Below are 19,484 nucleotides of genomic sequence, written 5' to 3'. Positions count from 1 at the left end.
ATCTTTTGTTCAAACAATTTGACTCATGCATGTAACGTAAAAGTTTGTGATTTCTGTTTTTTTCGTTAACGACTACCACAAAAAATTCTTTGGAAATTGAGTTTTTGTACTTTTGATTTATAAATCTTCCAAAAAAAGTTAAAGCTAACGTAAATTCCAAATTTTTACTATAATTTAGTACACAATTTTTGAAAAGTTCATAAAATGTTCTTCTAAAAGAAAAAGAAAAAAGAAAAAAAATTCAAACTTTAAAAGTTCAATAAAATGTTCCAAAATATAGAAATGTTTTTTTTTTTCTTGAAATTTTCTGTAGATTTTAAAAATTTGAGATATTCAGATTTACTAATAGAGACGTTAAGTATAACACTACTAGTACAAGAAGAAATCTGAGTGATCAATTCATGAACACATAAAAAGCCGTTGACTAAAGAAGAGAAGAGTAAAAAGAGTACAACAGCTCAGCGCAGACGCCCTTTCTTTTCCTATCCGAAGAAAACTAAATCGCCGGAGATTTCTTTTTTTTTTTCATTTAATTCAAACAAAAAAAAAATATATAGAAAAAAAAAAGAAAGGTTTTTACTTGGGGAGAAGACAGACAGAGAGAGAGTCCGTCGTAACTCGCCACCGTTGTCCGCCGTGAAGTCTCTTATTCCTCCGTGTCCGATCTGAAAGTTTTCTACTCTCAAGTTCTTTCATCAGTGCCGTATTCTCTCTTTCCTTTTTTGATTTCGCTTTTCTAGGTTTTCGTTTTTTTTTTTCTTTTTCTGGTCGTTCCTGTTGGTTTCCATGGGGTCGAAACCGTGGCTACATCCAGCTCCTCAGTATAAAACCCTAGAAACCTTTTGGGATGATGAAGAAGATGCTCCTGGTCCTAGATGCGCTCATACTCTTACCTCCGTTGCTGCTACCAAGACTCACGGTCCTCGCCTTATTCTCTTTGGCGGCGCCACCGCTATTGAAGGTGGCAGTACTTCTTCCGTTCCTGGGATCAGTAAGTTTCCCTAATTGAATTTTGAATTTTTCCCTTTTTTGGCCTTGATCTGGAGTTGCCTGATGCTGTTTTGCTAATTTGGGTTGTTCTGTTTTTCTAGGGTTAGCTGGCGTTACCAATTCCGTGCATTCTTATGATGTTCTGACTAGGAGGTGGACAAGGTAAAAAAAAAAAACAGATTCAGTGTTGTGTTTGGTTTTACTGTTTTCTTGCAAAATCCACATTGGTTTCCATAAAGATTGACTCTTTCCGGAATTGTGTAGGCTTAAACCGGCTGGTGAGCCTCCCTCTCCTAGGGCTGCTCACGCCGCAGCTGCAGTTGGTACCATGGTCGTTTTTCAGGTTATTATTTCTGGCAATGCGTAAATGTGATATAGGTTTATGGTAAGTTGTCACTGTACTATGGGAGTGCTTATGTTTGTCTTATTAACACAGGGTGGCATTGGCCCGGCCGGGCATTCTACTGATGATCTTTATGTTCTTGACATGACTAATGATAAGTTCAAGTGGCACAGGTGAGAGATCCTTTGCAAATTTCCCTAGTTCCGTCTCTCTTTGCTATCATCTATGTTATTTATGTCAAAAAATTATTTCGTTTTAATGCGTATTCAGGGTGGTGGTTCAAGGGGAGGGTCCAGGCCCTCGTTATGGCCATGTTATGGATTTAGTTTCTCAAAGGTATCTTGTTACAGTCACTGGAAATGATGGTAAGACTATGTCTGTTTTCATTATTCTGTTTCTATATGGAAACTTTTACTTTTCACTCTTCTGTTTGTTTCTTAAAGAATCAAAAATTCCTAACAAATTTTTTTCCTTCTGTCTGTGGAACAGGGAAACGAGCTCTTTCTGACGCTTGGGCACTGGATACAGCTCAGAAACCTTATGTATGGCAGAGATTGAACCCAGACGGTGACCGACCAAGTGCTAGAATGTTAGTCATTAAAATGATTTGAATGGCTATTGCAGAACATCTCTTCTTTTGCTGATTTTTCATATTTGATATTCTGCATAGGTATGCTTCTGGCAGTGCTCGTTCTGATGGCATGTTTTTGCTCTGCGGTGGAAGAGACACCTTGGGAGCGGTATACTTTTATCCTCCATTAATCTCTTGTGCAGAAATTCGTAGACTTTCTTTATTTCCAACATAGAGCTAAATAAATCCCGAATCCAAGCGCTTTGCCTATGTTTGCTTTGAGCATTAATGCTAAGATGTTATGTTCTCAATTTCTTTTTTTAATGATTCTGGTATATTCCCTTATGAGTTCCTGTGTGTGCAGCCACTGGGAGATGCTTATGGGCTACTAATGCATAGAAATGGTCAGTGGGAATGGACTCTGGCTCCAGGTGTAGCTCCTTCTCCAAGATATCAGCATGCAGCGGTAAACCAAATCTTGCTTTAGTTTTGAAACATATGGAAAACTAACTTCTGAAGTGTTGATCAACTGTAGTATCATAGAGGACTGCAAATGTAGCTTTAGAAACTGAGTTGACTGTTGTTTTTCCATCTAAAAGAAATGATTGATGAGACGTTTGATTTTCATTTACAATGCCATTGCAATGAGTTCCTTGATTGCTTTTCTTATCAGGTTTTTGTAGGTGCAAGATTACATGTTAGTGGAGGTGTTCTGAGAGGAGGCCGTGTAATAGACGCTGAATCATCTGTTGCTGGTAATGCTCAATGGCTGTTTTGTGTGGATTTTGTTTCACAAGCCTTTTCCGGAGATGAGGGTCCCTGTTCTCCATTTTTGCTCTTTCTAACTGTTTTGGAATCTTTCTTCTCCCAGTGCTTGATACTGCAGCCGGTGTATGGTTGGATAGAAATGGGCAAGTTACTTCTGCACGCGGCAACAAGGGACAAATCGATCAAGATCCGTCTTTTGAACTTATGCGACGCTGTCGCCATGGCGCCGCATCAGTTGGCATCCGTATTTATGTGCATGGTGGTCTTAGAGGAGGTTAGCCTGATATTTTTCTTTTAAAATAACAAGATGCGTAAGTTTATTGCGGTACATATAGTCTTGTTGTTTCAAGATTCCTAACTTGGTGAAATTGATTCTTTGGTACACTTACATTTCTCATAGTTTAAGTTAATTCCTTAAGTCATCTAACTATTTCTCAGTATATGATGATTGCTGTAATTTTCTTTCCGCACAGATGTGTTGCTTGACGATTTTCTAGTCGCTGAAAATTCAACATTCCAGTCAGACATCAGTTCTCCTTTGCTAGCATCTGATAGAACCCAACAAAGCTCTACTCCTAGGTTTTCTTATGCTGCACGACCTCCTACCGGCTTTGAATCAGCCACCCCCATGTCTGAGGGACTGAGGTCTATCCAATTTCTTACACTCTTTTTGGTTTGTGCTTATCTGTGTCTAGTTGTTTGAGCATGACTTATCTTTCGTTTCTCCTTAACAATATCAGCTTGGACGAAAATTCATTGGAGAAATTGACGGAGGCTTCTGCAGCTGAAGCAGAGGTTGCTAGCTCTGTTTGGCGAGCTGCACAATTAGGATCTGGTATTCTGGATGAAGAACCCTCTACCTCTGATGCCAACTCGCCAACTGTAGAATCTACTACCGATGGTACTGAAACTGAAGGAGATGTCAGGCTTCATCCAAGAGCTGTACGTTATTCCCTAAAATTATATTTCTGTCTTTGTGTTTATTTTATTTTCTTATGGAATGTTTGTTTTATGGCTTACACATATTGGTTGCTTAGTTCGAAATACTTTCCAACATAGTGAATGCTTTAATAACTGTTATATGATTATATCTAGTCTTTTACCTATTTGATTACCAAAGTATCTCATTTTTATAGGTTGTGGTAGCAAAAGAGACAGTTGGCAGTCTGGGCGGTATGGTAAGACAGTTAAGCTTGGATCAGTTTCAGAATGAGAGCCGGCGGATGGTTCCCATGAATAATAGCGATGTGCCACAACCCACCAAGAAGTTCACTAGACAAAAGTCTCCTCAAGGCCTACATAAAAAGGTATCACTCTTATCATCAACCTAGACACTGTCACAGTTGATACCTACTAATATGTTGTTGTTTGTAGGTCATTTCTGCTTTGTTGAGACCTCGAAACTGGAAACCTCCTGGCAATAGGAAGTTTTTCTTGGATTCTTACGAAGTTGGCGAACTCTGTTATGCTGCTGAACAAATATTTATGCATGAACAAACGGTTCTTCAGCTAAAAGCTCCTATTAAAGTCTTCGGAGATCTCCATGGGCAATTTGGTGATTTAATGCGGTTGTTTGATGAATATGGATTTCCCTCAACAGCTGGTGATATCACGTAAGTCTAAGCAAATGATTTGAACAATGTGGAGTTTTGCTCAAAAATAGTCACTGAACCATTTAAACGTGCTTGTTTCAGGTATATTGACTATTTATTTTTGGGAGATTACGTTGACCGAGGACAACACAGCCTGGAAACGATAACTTTGCTGCTTGCATTGAAGGCAAGACGGTGCCAAATTTCACATCACCCATATTACTAGTGTCAGTCAGATTGTGCTTTTTGGTTTTATTGTTCTGAAATATTCCCGTGCAGATTGAATACCCGGAGAATGTTCACTTGATTCGTGGAAATCACGAGGCTGCTGACATTAATGCACTATTTGGTTTCCGTCTTGAATGCATAGAAAGAATGGTACTTGCCTCTCTGTAGAAATATACAATTTCTATGTCGCTAGCTATTCTGCTTAGACTAAGCCTGCTCTATTCTTTTTTACCAGGGAGAGAATGATGGCATCTGGGCATGGACAAGATTTAATCAACTTTTCAATTATCTCCCTCTCGCTGCACTTATTGAGAATAAAATTATATGTATGCATGGTGGAATTGGGAGGTCAATCAGTTCAGTGGAACAGATCGAGAAGATTGAAAGGCCCATAACGATGGACGCTGGATCCCTTGTATTAATGGATTTATTATGGTAATCCACCCTATCTGGTCCTGCTTTCATATGGATCACTATTTCTTACATCCCTGAGTCATACTATCATTTTTCCAAGTACAGGTCTGATCCTACAGAGAACGATAGTATCGAGGGTTTAAGACCAAATGCCAGAGGACCTGGTCTCGTCACGTTTGGGGTAAAAAAAACTATTCGCTCTTATTGTCGTTTTACATTAATATTATAATTGGGGGACAGTCACTGATGGCGTAGTCTTTATATTGCAGCCTGATAGAGTCACAGAATTCTGTAAGAAGAATAAACTGCAGCTAATTATTAGGGCTCATGAATGCGTAATGGATGGATTTGAAAGATTTGCACAGGGACAATTGATTACGCTTTTCTCCGCCACAAATTACTGCGGTGAGGAGAAACAAAACCCGTCAAAAACTTCACCTTGTATCTATGTTTGTATTCTTGGATAGGCAAGAAATAAAACATTGTGATACTTTTTCTAAACAGGAACTGCGAACAATGCGGGAGCTATATTGGTGGTTGGCAGAGGATTGGTGATTGTTCCTAAGTTAATTCATCCTCTTCCACCTCCCATATTATCTCCAGAGAATTCTCCAGAACATTCTGGAGACGATGCTTGGATGCAGGTAACAGCACTTTGACTACTTATTCTGTTCCAAGTAAATTCAGATCCATACATCAACACCTTGACTACCATCGCAAAGAACACATTCACCCAAAAAGCCTTGAAACTTGATTCAGCCACAAACCTTAGTGTAGGAGACTGTCTTTGTCTTGTTCCTAGAAACATTTGGCCTAAACGAGAAACACATATAGTTCTGGAACAGTAAAAGGCATTTTCCTAGTATGTACAAGTGTAGCATAATGTCTTTGTTTCGGCCACTAACTGAGCAACTCAGTCGTAGTTGGTAGTTAGTTATGTGATCCACAGATACTAAAAAAGTCCCCAAAAATCTTCACTTTTTTTTGCGTGACAGTCCTAGTAGAGTTAGTTTATGTAGCTAAGAACCAGACACTGAACCCATAATAAGTGCACAATTTTAATCTGTTGCAGGAGCTGAATATCCAGAGACCGCCGACTCCAACAAGAGGCAGGCCACAGCCAGATTTTGACAGAAGCTCGCTTGCGTACATTTGAATCTGATTGTGTTCCCGGTTTCTGCTTCCAGTTCATGAAAGTAACAACCATTGGATTTTGGTACCAACTCTATACAAGTATAGCATGATTTTATGTTTCAGAATTTGCAGTGTTCATATCCTCTGCCGCACATGTGTAATATAAACCCGTTATAACACCAGCGAATGAGAATGGTATAGTACTATTTATTTTTAATATTTTTCCCCGTTGCTTTTCTTCTTGAAAAAAAAATAATCTTCATAATGACGATGAGTTATTAAATTTCTTGTGTATGTATGCATGTAAGGATAGCCAAAAAAAAAAATAGTAAACATAAAATATGTTTTTTCTTTTGGGATTGGTATAAATTAGTCTCTAACCCCGCATAACAAACACGAAGTTATGCACTCGTAAAATTATTGATTATTTCTGATAAATCAAGTGTTTCAGAGGGCAGCAAAAGCATGAAGAGCTGATTGAGCGCTACGTCCAGCTTCTGTGGTCAAGAAGTGAAGAAACTCCTTGTATTCATAGGTTTTGAATATACGCGGATGTTCTTCGTCGACAAGCTCTTCTGGTGACTCTATGATGACTTCTGATTTTGGAACTGAGAACAGCGCAGTCGAATACCTTGTCTTCTTTCCCATCATCATGACTCGGTGATATGGACAAAACACTCGACCATTCAAAAGTGCCTTGCAACATTAACAAGGATATGAGACGCTTATTCTCGAATTAATTTAATTAAGAAGTGTGTGCGTGTGTAAAAAAAAAAAAGATGAAGTTAGGACTTACACATAGAGAATCTCCAACCATAACAAGGAAATGATCTTGAGATGGTTTCACTTTGATCCATTTTTCGTCTTTGGTCTTCACTTCGAGACCATCAACTTGGTGCTGATGAAGTATCGTGATCATGTTCTTATCGGTATGAGCACGTAAACCTACCTTTGACTCCTCGTCATCAGCATCAAGAAGAGGAGGTGTTGTATACTCCATCATTCGAAGAGTATTATATGTAGAATTAAGATGTCCATCAATGTATTTCTCTATCCCAAAACTCTCCATTATCATTCTTCTCACCATTACATCCAATTCCGATAATTTCTCCGAGAACTGGTGTAACGTCTCGCTATTTCAGTAACACAAATATTCGAGAATTATTGCGTTTATGAATCAATATGTTATTATTATGCCAAAATAAATAAATAATAAAAAGGTTGACTTCACATTCATACCTAATATTCTTGTTCCCATGATCAGGCCATAACTGTTGAGTAAAGCCGTTGACCTTGTCCAAAACATTAGCGTCATCGATCCCAAAACTCTGGTAAAGATTGTGAGAAAGATACCCATGGAAGGGTTTCGTAGACACGTTTCTCTGTCTGGTCTGAATCGGCAACTTGAAGAGCTCTTCCACGGCTTCAAAAACAGTCTTCTTAAGCTCCGCTGACACTTTGTCAAAGGAAGCTTGGAAACAACCGTAGTCTTCTAGAGCTTTACGGACATCAATCTTCACTTCATCCCACTTCGAGCTTCCTGGTTTTAGGGTTTTGTCTGAGAAATCGATAACTGGGAGATGAACGGAAACAGCAAGAGGAAGAACAGAGTGATGAATCCATTTCTTGATTCTGATATTTTTTTAGGGGTTCTTTTGCGTTGCATAAATACCAAATTGGCCTGAGGAAACGTAATTCTTTAACTAGTGTTGTAGTTAGAATGTGATGACAGTTGTTAGCTGACTGACTAGCTATATAGTATTATGCAATACACTTGTTAATAAATTATGCAATTATTGCGTGTGTTGTCATATATGGCCACCATATATACCAATTAACAACCGTTACGCAGCTGCTTGCAAGGTATATGTGTGTATATATATGGCTTAATGATATCAACTCTGAGATTCTTTTTGTACGTTTAAATTGTCTTCTTATAACGTTCAACCAAGATTTGTATATTTCAACTGAGAACGACTCTGTTCCACTCATTCTTTTACCAACAATTTTGGAAACAATATTGGTATAATATGTTTCATCGATCGGCCTTAATTACTCTTTAAGTCGTAACTATTTATTTTCCCACTCATTCTTTTTAGTTATTACCCACAATTTTGGATTTTGGACTCGAAGTAGATATACTACAGCCCAATGTACTTAAATTGTTACATAATAGAAAAGCCTAACTTAGGCCCATGAATCACATTCAACCATATTTAAAAATTCAATAATTCAAAAAATGTTATACTTGTTATAACTATAAGTTTAGGGAATTGTTCTCTTGTATTATTCCTTTATTGCATATGATACAACATATATATAGGGATACAATATTAGGGTTTAGGGTTTATACTAATGGACCGACAATGTGCATCCATACAACAATATAATCATTCATAACACTCCCCCTTGGATAACCATTATAAAAATGTAGTATCAATGCGCATGTGAGATGCTGCCTCATTAAAAACTTTACCAGAAAAACCCAGTGGAAAAAACCATGGTTAAGGGAAAAAGAGTTAGCGCGCTTTTACTCCCCCTCTTGAGTACATCACTTGAAAAATCTTCGAGATGACCGAACCAATATAATGAAGTAGCTTCTTGAAAGTAGTGGTTGGAAACGTCTTGGTAAATGATTCGCCAAATCTTCACTTGAACAAATTTGTAGGACATATATATCATTGTACATCACCATTCTTCAACAGGATATTGGTCTCTTAAATGACTCATCTTGATCATTATTTTTCGTCTCTCACGATCTCATCAATATATGTCAAAGACTTTGAAGATGATAGTCTTTCACCATTGGAATCATAATATTCCTCTTCAGGTGTTTATCTTTCGCGTGTTTTTTTGTTGTCTCGTTAAAAACCTTTAATGGAAAAACCCAATGAGATAAAAACCATGATAAGAGAAAAAGAGTACAACCACGCACATGATCATATTTCTCCCCGTGAAAGCATCATTTTCAGGTTATTCATTATGATCATATATATCATCTTTTCTGAACTGTTATAAACAGCGTTTTCAGGTACAAAATCATATGATCATATCTACTGGGTCATTGAACTTCAAGTCATTTGAACCCCTTTCATATAGAAGATCTATTTGAATTTAAGTCCAAATCTTCTTTTACATACAATCTTCCAAACAATCACCTTATACATAGGAGTTATTATTCATAATCTTCTTGTAAAACTTTCTCTTTCAACTTTTCTTCTTGGTAAGATACTACAAGACCATTTTTCTACGTAAGATGATATAAGCATCCTGAAATAACATCTCTTTCATCAGATGTCAAATCTGTAACCTCAAGAAATTTCATGAAATATCTGATCTTGTACAATCTGATTTCTCCATCTTTCAGGAGTAATATTTCATCATTGATTATTTCTCCATATATTCCTTGGTATGTGAAATCTCTACCGGAGATTAGATAACATTTTCATCATCAACATTTTCAAATAATCATAGTCTTTTAGAGCTTTATACGGACAATTAATCTTCACTTCATCCCACTTTGAGCTTCCGGGTTTTAGGGTTTTGTCTGAGAAATCAATAACTAAAAGCTGAAACGAAATAGCAAGAGGAAGAACAAGAGTCTGAATCCATTTCTTGATTCTGAGAATTAATTTTGAGGGTATTTTTTTTTGCTTTTTTTAATACCAAAAAAATTATTTGGTGGAATCGAATTCTATAACTAGTACTGCACTGCATTATGTGATGAAAGATGTTACTTATTTAATTACTTTGAAAGTCCTATCAGAAGAAATGTCATGAACGATAATCATTATTTGGTTTGTTTTTTCATTTCCCTTGTAAATAAGAGTTTTCTTTACATTTCATCAAAATAAAAAAAAAATAAAAAAAACAGTTAAAAGAGTTCATTTCTCGTATCTTATATAATATGAGATGGTTTTTTTCAGCTTGCTAAGGAGATGACATTTGGCATCTTATCTATCTAACACATGTTTTCTTTTGTTGTTTAGATTTAATTAACTAAATTTATTTGTACTTTGGACCTAAGTAACTATTGGCCCATAAAAAAAACAACAAAAAAACTCTCAACATTTCCTTTTCTCCTTTTTCAATAAAAACCATTTGTAGGCCTCTGCTGATTTAAAACTACCATTTATCAGTTTGTGGTTTAATCCTAGGAAAAAATGATCATAGTTTATTTTGAAATGATAAATATGAGTTTCAATCTTATGTATGATTCAGGGGCAAGAACAGATTCTAAATTATATAAAAAATTGATTTATGGGTTTAATCTTATAAATGATTCATGAGCAATAAAGAATTCTAGATTATGTTAGATTGTAGGATGTTTATGTGTTCTCAAAATTATCTTATCAATTCATAAATCTTACATAATATGACAAGGTTTCACTTAACTTTTCCTTTCGAGCTGACATGTGGCACTTTGTTTTTTTGACACATGTTCCCTCTTTAGTAAATGTATTGTTTTCAACCTTCTGCTTTCCATAAATTGGTTAATGTTTTAGTGTGTTAAAAAACCCAATATATATGGACCTACGACTGAATTAATGTTACTAATGGGCCATATGTATTCTTCACAATTACAAAATTAGAACATGGTTAATATTGACTTCTTTATCGTCGATCAATAAACCGTGTAAGGCTAAGAGATTGGTGTATTGAAACAATATTTAGTAACGTCCCATTATCACCTTTAAATCCCAATAAATTAGTTTACATTTATACATTTATAAATTGTTTAGTCATAAATATATATTCTTATCTCTTATTTTCTTCATCTAAAATTCTGTAGAGTCCCATTAATTTAAAACCGGCAAATTGTCCTACGTACTATAGTTAGTTGCTGACTGGCTGGTTCCTTAATATGTTTTTGATGTGATTGTATTCTATTTCGTACCCAAATTATTGTCATGATTCTAGGAAAGTCTCATGTCTCTGAAACTTTTTTTCTTTAGATCAAGTAAATGAAACTGCTCATTGCACAATTCTTTTTAAAATGAAAACGGAGGATTCAAGATCTCGGACAAGGAATTGAAGTTTATGCAAGCATGTAAAGTAGTAGTCTGGACTTGTGGTTAGGGGGTGGAGAAAACCTTTACGGAATGACCAAATAATCAATTAAAAAATTTAGTTACTCTGATTTTCTCCTCTTAAGCTTTTTCCTCACAACATATTGAGTAAGGTGTAATGACATTTGTCTGTTTTAGCTCAACGAGTTCGTAAAGGTTAATTACGACATGAAGACACAATGAAGCCTACGTGCATGTACACTACGACATATTTATAAAGTCAAAGGAATCTGTAATATTTTTTCTTGACAGGGAAGAATTCTTTCCGTTCTACAATTTCACAGAGATTTTACCAGAGTTTCACGATGACATCTATCAAAAATAAACAATGCAACTTAGCCTAATTAAGATGTATCCCGGACAGAGGTATAATTGCTTTAGAAAATGAATTTTTTGAGTTTAAAATTTAATTATAAATTCTTTTATTTAGGCTGTTATTCTAACTAGGATATTTTTAAAGATTACTACTACGGATAGGGAGACTCAAAGCTTAAAACAGATGATCAGATCTCTAATACATGTGGAAAGAAAGACATTGAAGAAAAACCTTTTATTTACCAGGTGATTTGTAATTGACTTCAGTTAACTTGTGATATGGGACTTTAATTTCAATTTTCGCTTATGTTTTCACTTAACAACAAGACAAAGATGATGAGGATTTCCTTTAATAATGTCGAAGTGAATAAAATCACCAAAAGGTGATCTTTATTTTTTTTAAAATTTGTTTAAAGCCACTAAATAGGCTAGGAAGGATTCATATCATTTTTCGTCTTTTGTTGACAGGACAAAAAATGTGCTTGTGATATTAGGGATAATTATGGTATAACAAGTATTGTACTTCCAAAAGGGATAATCATCACTTCAATTCCATATCTTTACAATGGTCATTTTTAATAGACTACTACTTATGGTTACAGTTACATCAGTGAATAAAAATAAATATTATAGCATTTTACATATTGTTAAAATACGGAAAATATAGGAAAATATTCTTTATGGAATCTCAATTTTTTTTTGGATTTTAATTAAATCTAAATAAAAAATACTATTGAAGTTTGAATTCTTGGTGAATTAGAGAGTAAAGACACATGAATAAACCTTAAAATATTATTTAAAATTATTTTATTTAAATTTTCTCGAAGTTGGATAAATATTGATCGACCAATTTAATGTTTAATATCATTTTAATGTTTATAAATACATTACATAAATCATCTATTTTGTAATCACAAATTTTGCCATGAATGTATTGTAAAGTGGTTACACCGCAAAACAACACGTCCTAATTACAGAAGAGAATCAGTCTAAGCTTGTAAACATGTTGTTATTAGATAAAGTAAACATGATTAATGATATTCATTATACATGAGGATGTAGTTTTAGTTACTTAAGATACATGACTCTTTCCATAAAAATAAACCATTTTAATCAATAGAAAAAGAATCCCAATTAAAAAAAAATATGAAAATCTAACGTAAAAAATGAAATTACCAATGAAACAAATGATAATTATATTCTAAAAACTAAAGTTACTGAAAAATACGAAGACAAATCCGTGCGCAGAGCCGGCCCTTGACACAGGCAGGTGAAGCACATGCTTGTGGCCTCAAATAATATAGTTAATATTCGGCCCTTTTTCCACAAAAACTTCATTGGTTCTACTGGTGAAAAGATAGGATAATAGTACCAAAGGTCAATGGTTCAAACTGTTTAAAGTCTTCTTTGTGTGTTTTCAAATTTTTTAAAAAAAAATGATAATGTACTATTGGCCCCACCAAAAAAATGGGCTTGTGGCCTTAAAATTTTCAGAGACGGCTCTGTCCGTAGCACGGAGCAACTTCTAGTTTGTAATATAACCAGGTTTTTTGTTTTACTATGTAGTAAATATTTCATAACCATACGTTGTGATAAAAAATTTGATTGCCGAAGTTGATTATTCATCTTTTTTTGTTGTTGTAGTTCATTATTCAACTCCGAAGTTGATTCATCATCGGAAAAGGTATAAAAGACGTTGCATCATCTATTCATCTTCCACGTTCAGTCATCCCTCATGAATTATTCTCCAATAACATTTCGGCGTGTAGGCTCATAAAAGCAACATATTAATTTGGACAAATGTACGAGACCATATATTCGGTTAGGTTCAATCTAAAAACAAGAGGCAGGCCACAGCCAGATTTTGACAGAAGCTCGCTTGCATACATTTGAATCTGATTGTGTTCCCGGTTTCTGCTTCCAATTCATGAAAGTAACACAACCATTGGATTTTGGTACAACTCTATACAAGTATAGCATGATTTTATGTTTCAGAATTTGCAGTGTTCATATCCTCTGCCACACATGTGTAATATATATAAGTATATAACCCGTTATAACACCAGAGAATGAGAATGGTATTTTTATTTTTTTCCCTCGTTGCTTTCTTCTTAAAAGAAAAAATACTCTTTATAGTGACGATAAGCCAAAAAAAATTTCTTGAGTATGCATGTGAAGACATATTGAGTAAGGATAGCCAAAAAAAATAGTAAACATAAAAATTTGTTCTTTTTTTTGGCCGGGATTGGTATAAATTAGTCTATAACCCCGCAAAAACAAACACGAAGTTATGCTTCAGAGGGCAGCAAAAGCATGAAGAGTTGATTTAGCGCTACCTCCAGCTTCTGTGCTCAAGAAGTGAAGAAACTCCTTGTATTCATTGGGTTTGAATATACGCGGATGTTCTTCGTCGACAAGCTCTTCTGGTGAATCTATGATGACTTCTGATTTTGGAACTGAGAACAGCGCAGTCGAATACCTTGTCTTCTTTCCCATCATCATGACTCGGTGATATGGACAAAACACTCGACCATTCAAAAGTGCCTTGCAACATTAACAAGGATATTATTGCTTATTCTCAGAATTAATTAAGAAGTGTGTGTGTGTGTGTTAGGAAAAAAGAAGAAGATGAAGTTAGCCCTATACGCTTCATGCATGCATGCATTATATCTCATATCTTTCTTTTATTTTTCCTTTTTATCGATTTCAATCTTGATATATCTTCTAGGTTCTAACTTTATCTATGTACATATCTCAATTATCAAATTATCAGATAATGTCATTACAATGTTTGATTAATTTCACTGATCACCCACAAAAAGAATTTCCGTAGAAGGCCCATAATGTGGTCAATACATATATATAGCGAAATTAACCTAGGAATTATATACCTTAGGTCTTATTCAAATCCACGATATGAGAAAACCGTATCATCATCCGGTTGGATCACGTTTTGTACCCAATGATCTAGGGCTGGTGAGGTCTCACCTTCGCAACATGGTGGAGAGGAAGCCGAGCAGTGTCGACATAACGATAATGCTAGAGGGAGATGGTGACGCTACTGAACAACTCGGAGAAGAAGAGATACCGATTCATCATCTGGCGCAAATCCACGACAGCAACAACAAAGTCATGACGTCGAATCAACAAGTGCAAGAAGAGGCTGGTTTAGCCGGTCTTGCTAATGAGCTTGATATGCTGATGCAGATGCGAGAGGGAGAAAAATATCGTGTTATTCAAATGCAACAACAACAGTTATACGAAGATATGCTGATCTCTCCTCCGACGCAGAGCGGCAACAATGAAGTGATACCGACTTCTCCTCCGATGCAAAACAACAACAACAAATACAACGACATCATGATGAGGCTAGGGGGACAAGAAGAACGTGAATTTACTCAGCAGCAACAAAAAAAACTAGAAGAAGTGATACCGAATCCTCCTCCGATGCAAAACAACAACAACGACGACGTCATGATGAAGTGGAGGCAAGAATTGTTTGACATTGAGGAATTCCTAATGACAGATAACGAAGGCGAAGACGTCACCGAACAAGAAGAGCGATTTCAACTGCTGCTACCGATTTATCAAGCTCAAGATTGGAGTCAACTCGTGGATCAAGAAGATGATACGATGATGATGGTGGACAATCCTAATAATGCTCAAGCGTTGGGGAATTTTGAGTTTATTGATCTAGCAACTAGAGGTTAGTGAAGGATTCGTCACAAACCGGTGGAGATACAAGTATAATTAAGCGGATTAAAAAGTTGATGTAATCGATGTTGAGGATATATAGGAGAAAGGATACTAAATATGCATATGGTGTTGTATTTTATTATTTAACTCGGGTGAAGGAGATATAGTAGATTTTCCGGGATAAAAATCCTTGGCGAGATGTAGGGTTTCCACATAGGAGGCCTGAACTCTTAAAGTTTTTGTGTTTTTTTTAATTACCGTTTATGCATTTCCTCTGATTAATTACGAGCGATAATATATAGCATCAACCTTGAGTACCCATTAACATTATTAACATCAATCATATATGCTATATGTCCTCGAGTGAACAAGAATTGTTCTATAATCCCTTATCCCAACATCAGTGCCGAGCCCAGATTAATCGGAGCTTAAGACTAGATTGAAATTGGGATATTCCTTAAAACAAATTTAAATTAAGAAATGTAAAATAATTTCAAAATGATATAAATTAATAAAAAATAAAACAATATAATAGTCTAAAAAAAATAAAGCATATTCTTTCTTCCTTATACAATAAACTTTTTCACTAAATGCTAATAATCTAGGTTCTAAAGATTAAAGAAAAAACAATATATCAAATCATCACAAATTCACAATCATAATTCATAAACAAAGTTAGATGAATTAGTATATTAATCAAGATTTAGAAGCACTAAAACAGGTTTTAAAGGAAAGAAGTAAATAAACAAAAGAGTTTAAAACTGAATTGTCAATTTTAAGAGGAATACATTTTTTTAATGTTAAAAAGTCAAAGCAAAAAAATCGAACTAATGTTATTCTTTTTCTTTTGTTCAACCTCATCGATTATATAATAAAACCAGAATTCAGTTACACTCCACCAACAGAAGAATTGAAAACACACAAAGATGAGCGTTTTTAGCAAGCATATCTGCTGCTGAGTTATCTAAACGAGGGATAAAACAGAGAGAGATAGAAGAGAAAGAATTCTTGAGACAGTAAATGTTATGAAGAACACCTTTTAACTCCTTAAGGCTCCCAGCCGTCTCAATCAGCTTGACAAGAACTTGGGAGTCAGATAAGATCCTCAGGGATCAGATTGGAAAGAGATGAGCGAACGAGGTGATGTAAAACAGAGCACTTCTGATCGCCAACGCCTCTGCAACAATTGCAGAAGGCACATAGGGACGTGATGCAGTCGCTTGAGCGAGTATCTGTCCACCTGGGTCTTGGAGAATCCAGCCTGCACCACTCATACCTGAGATCAGACACCATGCAGCATCCACAAAGCATGAATAAATTTCAGGGGAGCTAACCATGGTTCGAGGAGTCAGGGTTCGAGGGTGAGGTTTAGTGATTTCCAGTTGGGCATCTTGCCATTGTCGTGCATCTTGGATAGCTTTAAGTAGTGCATCTTTTGCAGTGTAAAGGTGGTCTTCAAAGAGATAACCGTTTCTAGCAGTCCATAAGTTCCATAAAATCCACGGGGTTAGAGGAGTGTGAGAGACTCCAACTGGGGGGAGGCAAGGCATTCTAACAATATTGTGCAGGAGCGTTTTAATAGAGGTGATCACACGATGGTCGGGTTTGGTCGCAAAGGGGGCTATTCGCCAAACTACACCTGCAAAACCACACGTCAAGAAGATATGAACTTCGTCTTCAAACTCTCCACACCGTTTGCAAGTAGAGGCTCCAAGAATGCCTCTTTTAGCTAGGTTTGATCCAACCGGTAACGCCCCAGATACCAATTTCCAGAGAAAGTGGTTCAGTTTAGGAATCAGTTTTGGTTGCCACACGAACTTCTGCCAATCGAACTCGTTGCAGTCGTCCTTGTGGGGGAAAGTTTTTGCTAGTGCATAGCCCGATTTTGTCGAGTAAGAGCCTGATTTTTCAGGTAACCAAACAGAGAGTCCCCTGATGGGGTTGAGCTGGTAAGAATCTTTCTGATTTCACCCTCATACTGAGGTAAGACTTGTCGGATAATCTCCACATTCCAATCGTTTGATTCAGGACATAAGAGATCTTTGACTTTCAGGTCTGTTGTTGATGCAGCGGAGGGGCCAAAGGGGGATTTGGGTTGAGAAAGGGATAACCATGGATCACTCCACACGTTAATGCTTTACCCATTTCCCACCACCCATCCTACACCCTTGAGAAGTAAGCTCCGGCCAACAAGAATACTACGCCAGCCATGAGATGCCACTCTAGGTGAACCTGACCATTCCAAAAAGCTAGAGGAGTTACAGTATTTACCTAGTAAGACACGTGCAAGCAGGGAGGAGGGTTGGTTGATGAGTTTCCACGCAGTTTTTGCCAAGAGTGCATCATTGAAAAGCTCTATATCACGGAAACCAAGCCCTCCTGCATATTTTGGTTGTGTCAGAGTCTCCTAAGCCACCCAACAGATTTTCTTTTTGTCAACCATGTCATCCCACCAAAAGCGAGTAAGAATGGATTGTATCTGTTTACACATGGAAACAGGAAGTTTGAAACAGGACATTGGATAGATGGGGAGGGCAGTGAGGACAGATTTGAGGAGCACTTGTTTTCCAGCACCCGACAAGAATCGAGTAGGCCACCTATGCGCTCGTTGGTGAACTTTATCCACAATGTCCGCAAAGATATCCCTTTTCTTTCGACCAAAATTCTCCGGCAAACCAAGGTACTTTCCAAGCCCTCCTTCTTGGGAGATACCATGGCTGCTTTTTACTCTGACCTTAGCTTCAGCCGGGGTCTTGGAAGAGAACGTGATAGACGATTTGGTAAGATTGATGGACTGTCCTGAGGCCTTTTCGTATTTGCTCAAAATTTGAGTAAGAGTCTCGCAACATGCCACACTGGATTTACAAAAGAACATAGTGTCGTCGGCAAAAAGAAGGTGATTGACCGGAGGGTTCGCTCTGCTGACTTTGATACCAGGCAATAGTCCTTGTGATTGAGCCTTTGAGCATAATCCAGAAAGCACCTCAGCACACAGTATAAAGAGATAAGGGGAAAGAGGGTCCCCTTGTCTCAGTCCCCGAGTAGGCTTAACTTGACCCTGAGGGTTTCCATTGATGAGGAAAGCGTAAGAGACTGAATCTAAGCAAGTAGAGATCCAGGAGATCCATTTTGCATCGAACTAATGTTATTCATGAAATAAAAAATCTCTGTAAACTATTGTAGTACACCATATTTTTAGATATGGGGGCCCTAAAATTCATTTATATTTGGGGAGGGGGTGTGCGGATTGAGACAAACGCCTCTTTTTTTGCCCATAAGCACGGTTCTGCACAAGATACATGAACATTAATCTATGTATGCCAACTGCCAAGCCTATTTTTATACGTAGCACTAGATGATAATTTACGTAAATTTTGATTTATTAGTTACAAAATAATAGTTGCTTTATTTGATTTATTCTATATATTTTATCATTTATAAATTTAATTCATCCGGTTTTGATTATAGTCGGTACAATAAACTTAACGACTTACCATTATTAAGTTTTGGGTATACACCGATTTACTAGTTGTAGCGGTATTGAGTCAACGTAAAAAATAAATTAAGGTGCATGTAAGTTATATGAGTGGGATGTAGAATGAGGTATAACAAAATATATTGGTTACTAAAACTCATCGAGCATAGTGCAAAATCATAAAATTTGAATATTTATAAGTATCAACCAAGTTAACCCGTAAAATTTATATATATGTTTTGAATAGTGTGACATGACAATATATTATCTCTCTTATGATAGAGAATTTAGTGGATTTCTTAATTATTTTATTATTTTAAATTATATATATCAAATCCTCTTCATTATTTAAAAAAGGAAAAAATCAGTTTATATCATGATTTAAGCCTCTTCATTATTTAAAATTTAAACAATTCTTAATAGATTATATAAATTATTGTTGAAAAATAAAAATAAAACAATTAAAAAAGCAACTACATTAATCTGTAGAACCCGCATGTATAAAAATCTGAGTATATCTTGATTGAAGAATATTTCATTCTAGAAAGTTAGCAAATGGAAATGTATAGATAGTTACCCGTGCTATACATCTTATAATCTTTTACATCTAATTTACTTAGACCATCTCCAATGGTTTTCCCTATTTTTTCTTCTATAACAGAGGATCTCGATAATAGAGATGAGTTTTACTCCAATAGTTTTCTCTATTTATTCCTCTATGAAATAATATTCTAAATAGATACTAATTTTATTTTACAATTAACACCTTTTATTTATAAAATTACAAACTAACCCATTTTATTTTAAACTTTGTAACACTTTTATAAAATTATCTTTTGCAAATGGTAGTCTCAATATTTTAGAATAAATATTTATACTTAAATTTATA

General features: G+C 35.9%; 2 protein-coding genes and 1 long non-coding RNA gene across 3 annotated transcripts; 1 reads left to right on the top strand and 2 right to left on the bottom strand.

Moving 5' to 3' along the window:
* The first annotated feature begins 146 nt into the window (after window positions 1-146).
* On the top strand, window positions 147-6,165 carry LOC104714893 (serine/threonine-protein phosphatase BSL1-like). Its single transcript, XM_010432366.3, has 21 exons — window positions 147-991; window positions 1,092-1,152; window positions 1,255-1,333; window positions 1,427-1,506; window positions 1,604-1,698; window positions 1,823-1,922; window positions 2,004-2,073; window positions 2,269-2,370; window positions 2,578-2,659; window positions 2,776-2,946; window positions 3,146-3,317; window positions 3,413-3,614; window positions 3,809-3,979; window positions 4,047-4,285; window positions 4,367-4,451; window positions 4,544-4,642; window positions 4,728-4,927; window positions 5,012-5,087; window positions 5,176-5,311; window positions 5,411-5,550; window positions 5,979-6,165. Exons 1-21 carry the CDS (start codon window positions 787-789, stop codon window positions 6,060-6,062), a joined length of 2,649 nt encoding a protein of 882 aa, XP_010430668.1. The 5' UTR covers window positions 147-786; the 3' UTR covers window positions 6,063-6,165.
* Window positions 6,166-6,296: 131 nt separating this feature from the next.
* LOC104747316 (putative 2-oxoglutarate-dependent dioxygenase AOP1.2) lies at window positions 6,297-13,313 on the bottom strand. The gene is made up of 4 exons (XM_019233533.2): window positions 13,231-13,313; window positions 7,280-7,672; window positions 6,837-7,173; window positions 6,297-6,736 (listed from the first exon to the last, which is right to left on the bottom strand). The coding sequence occupies exons 1-4, from the start codon at window positions 13,311-13,313 to the stop codon at window positions 6,488-6,490; spliced, it is 1,062 nt and encodes a 353-aa protein (XP_019089078.2). The 3' UTR covers window positions 6,297-6,487.
* A 2,646-nt stretch (window positions 13,314-15,959) lies between these two features.
* Window positions 15,960-18,402, bottom strand: LOC147948118 (uncharacterized). The gene is made up of 2 exons (XR_015575409.1): window positions 16,455-18,402; window positions 15,960-16,381 (listed from the first exon to the last, which is right to left on the bottom strand). It is a non-coding gene; the product is annotated as an uncharacterized LOC147948118 (long non-coding RNA).
* Between the last annotated feature and the right edge of the window lie 1,082 nt (window positions 18,403-19,484).

The sequence above is a fragment of the Camelina sativa genome, chromosome 2, assembly GCF_030686135.1.
Source record: "Camelina sativa cultivar CO46 ecotype springtype chromosome 2, ASM3068613v1".
NCBI classification, from domain to species: Eukaryota; Viridiplantae; Streptophyta; class Magnoliopsida; order Brassicales; family Brassicaceae; genus Camelina; species Camelina sativa.
Note: the sequence above shows the minus strand (reverse complement) of the source record. Positions and strands in the feature narration are given on the sequence as shown.

Coding starts and splice junctions, on each gene's coding strand:
- LOC104714893 (XM_010432366.3), top strand. CDS start 787: ATGGGGTCGAAACCGTGGCTACATCCAGCTCCTCAGTATAAAACCCTA. Junction 1,153..1,254: donor CTGACTAGGAGGTGGACAAG/GTAAAAAAAAAA, acceptor GGAATTGTGTAG/GCTTAAACCGGCTGGTGAGC. Junction 4,452..4,543: donor CTTTGCTGCTTGCATTGAAG/GCAAGACGGTGC, acceptor ATTCCCGTGCAG/ATTGAATACCCGGAGAATGT.
- LOC104747316 (XM_019233533.2), bottom strand. CDS start 13,313: ATGTATGCAAGCGAGCTTCTGTCAAAATCTGGCTGTGGCCTGCCTCTT. Junction 7,673..13,230: donor CTAACCGAATATATGGTCTC/GTACATTTGTCC, acceptor AAAAAATATCAG/AATCAAGAAATGGATTCATC. Junction 7,174..7,279: donor CATGGGAACAAGAATATTAG/GTATGAATGTGA, acceptor TTACTGAAATAG/CGAGACGTTACACCAGTTCT.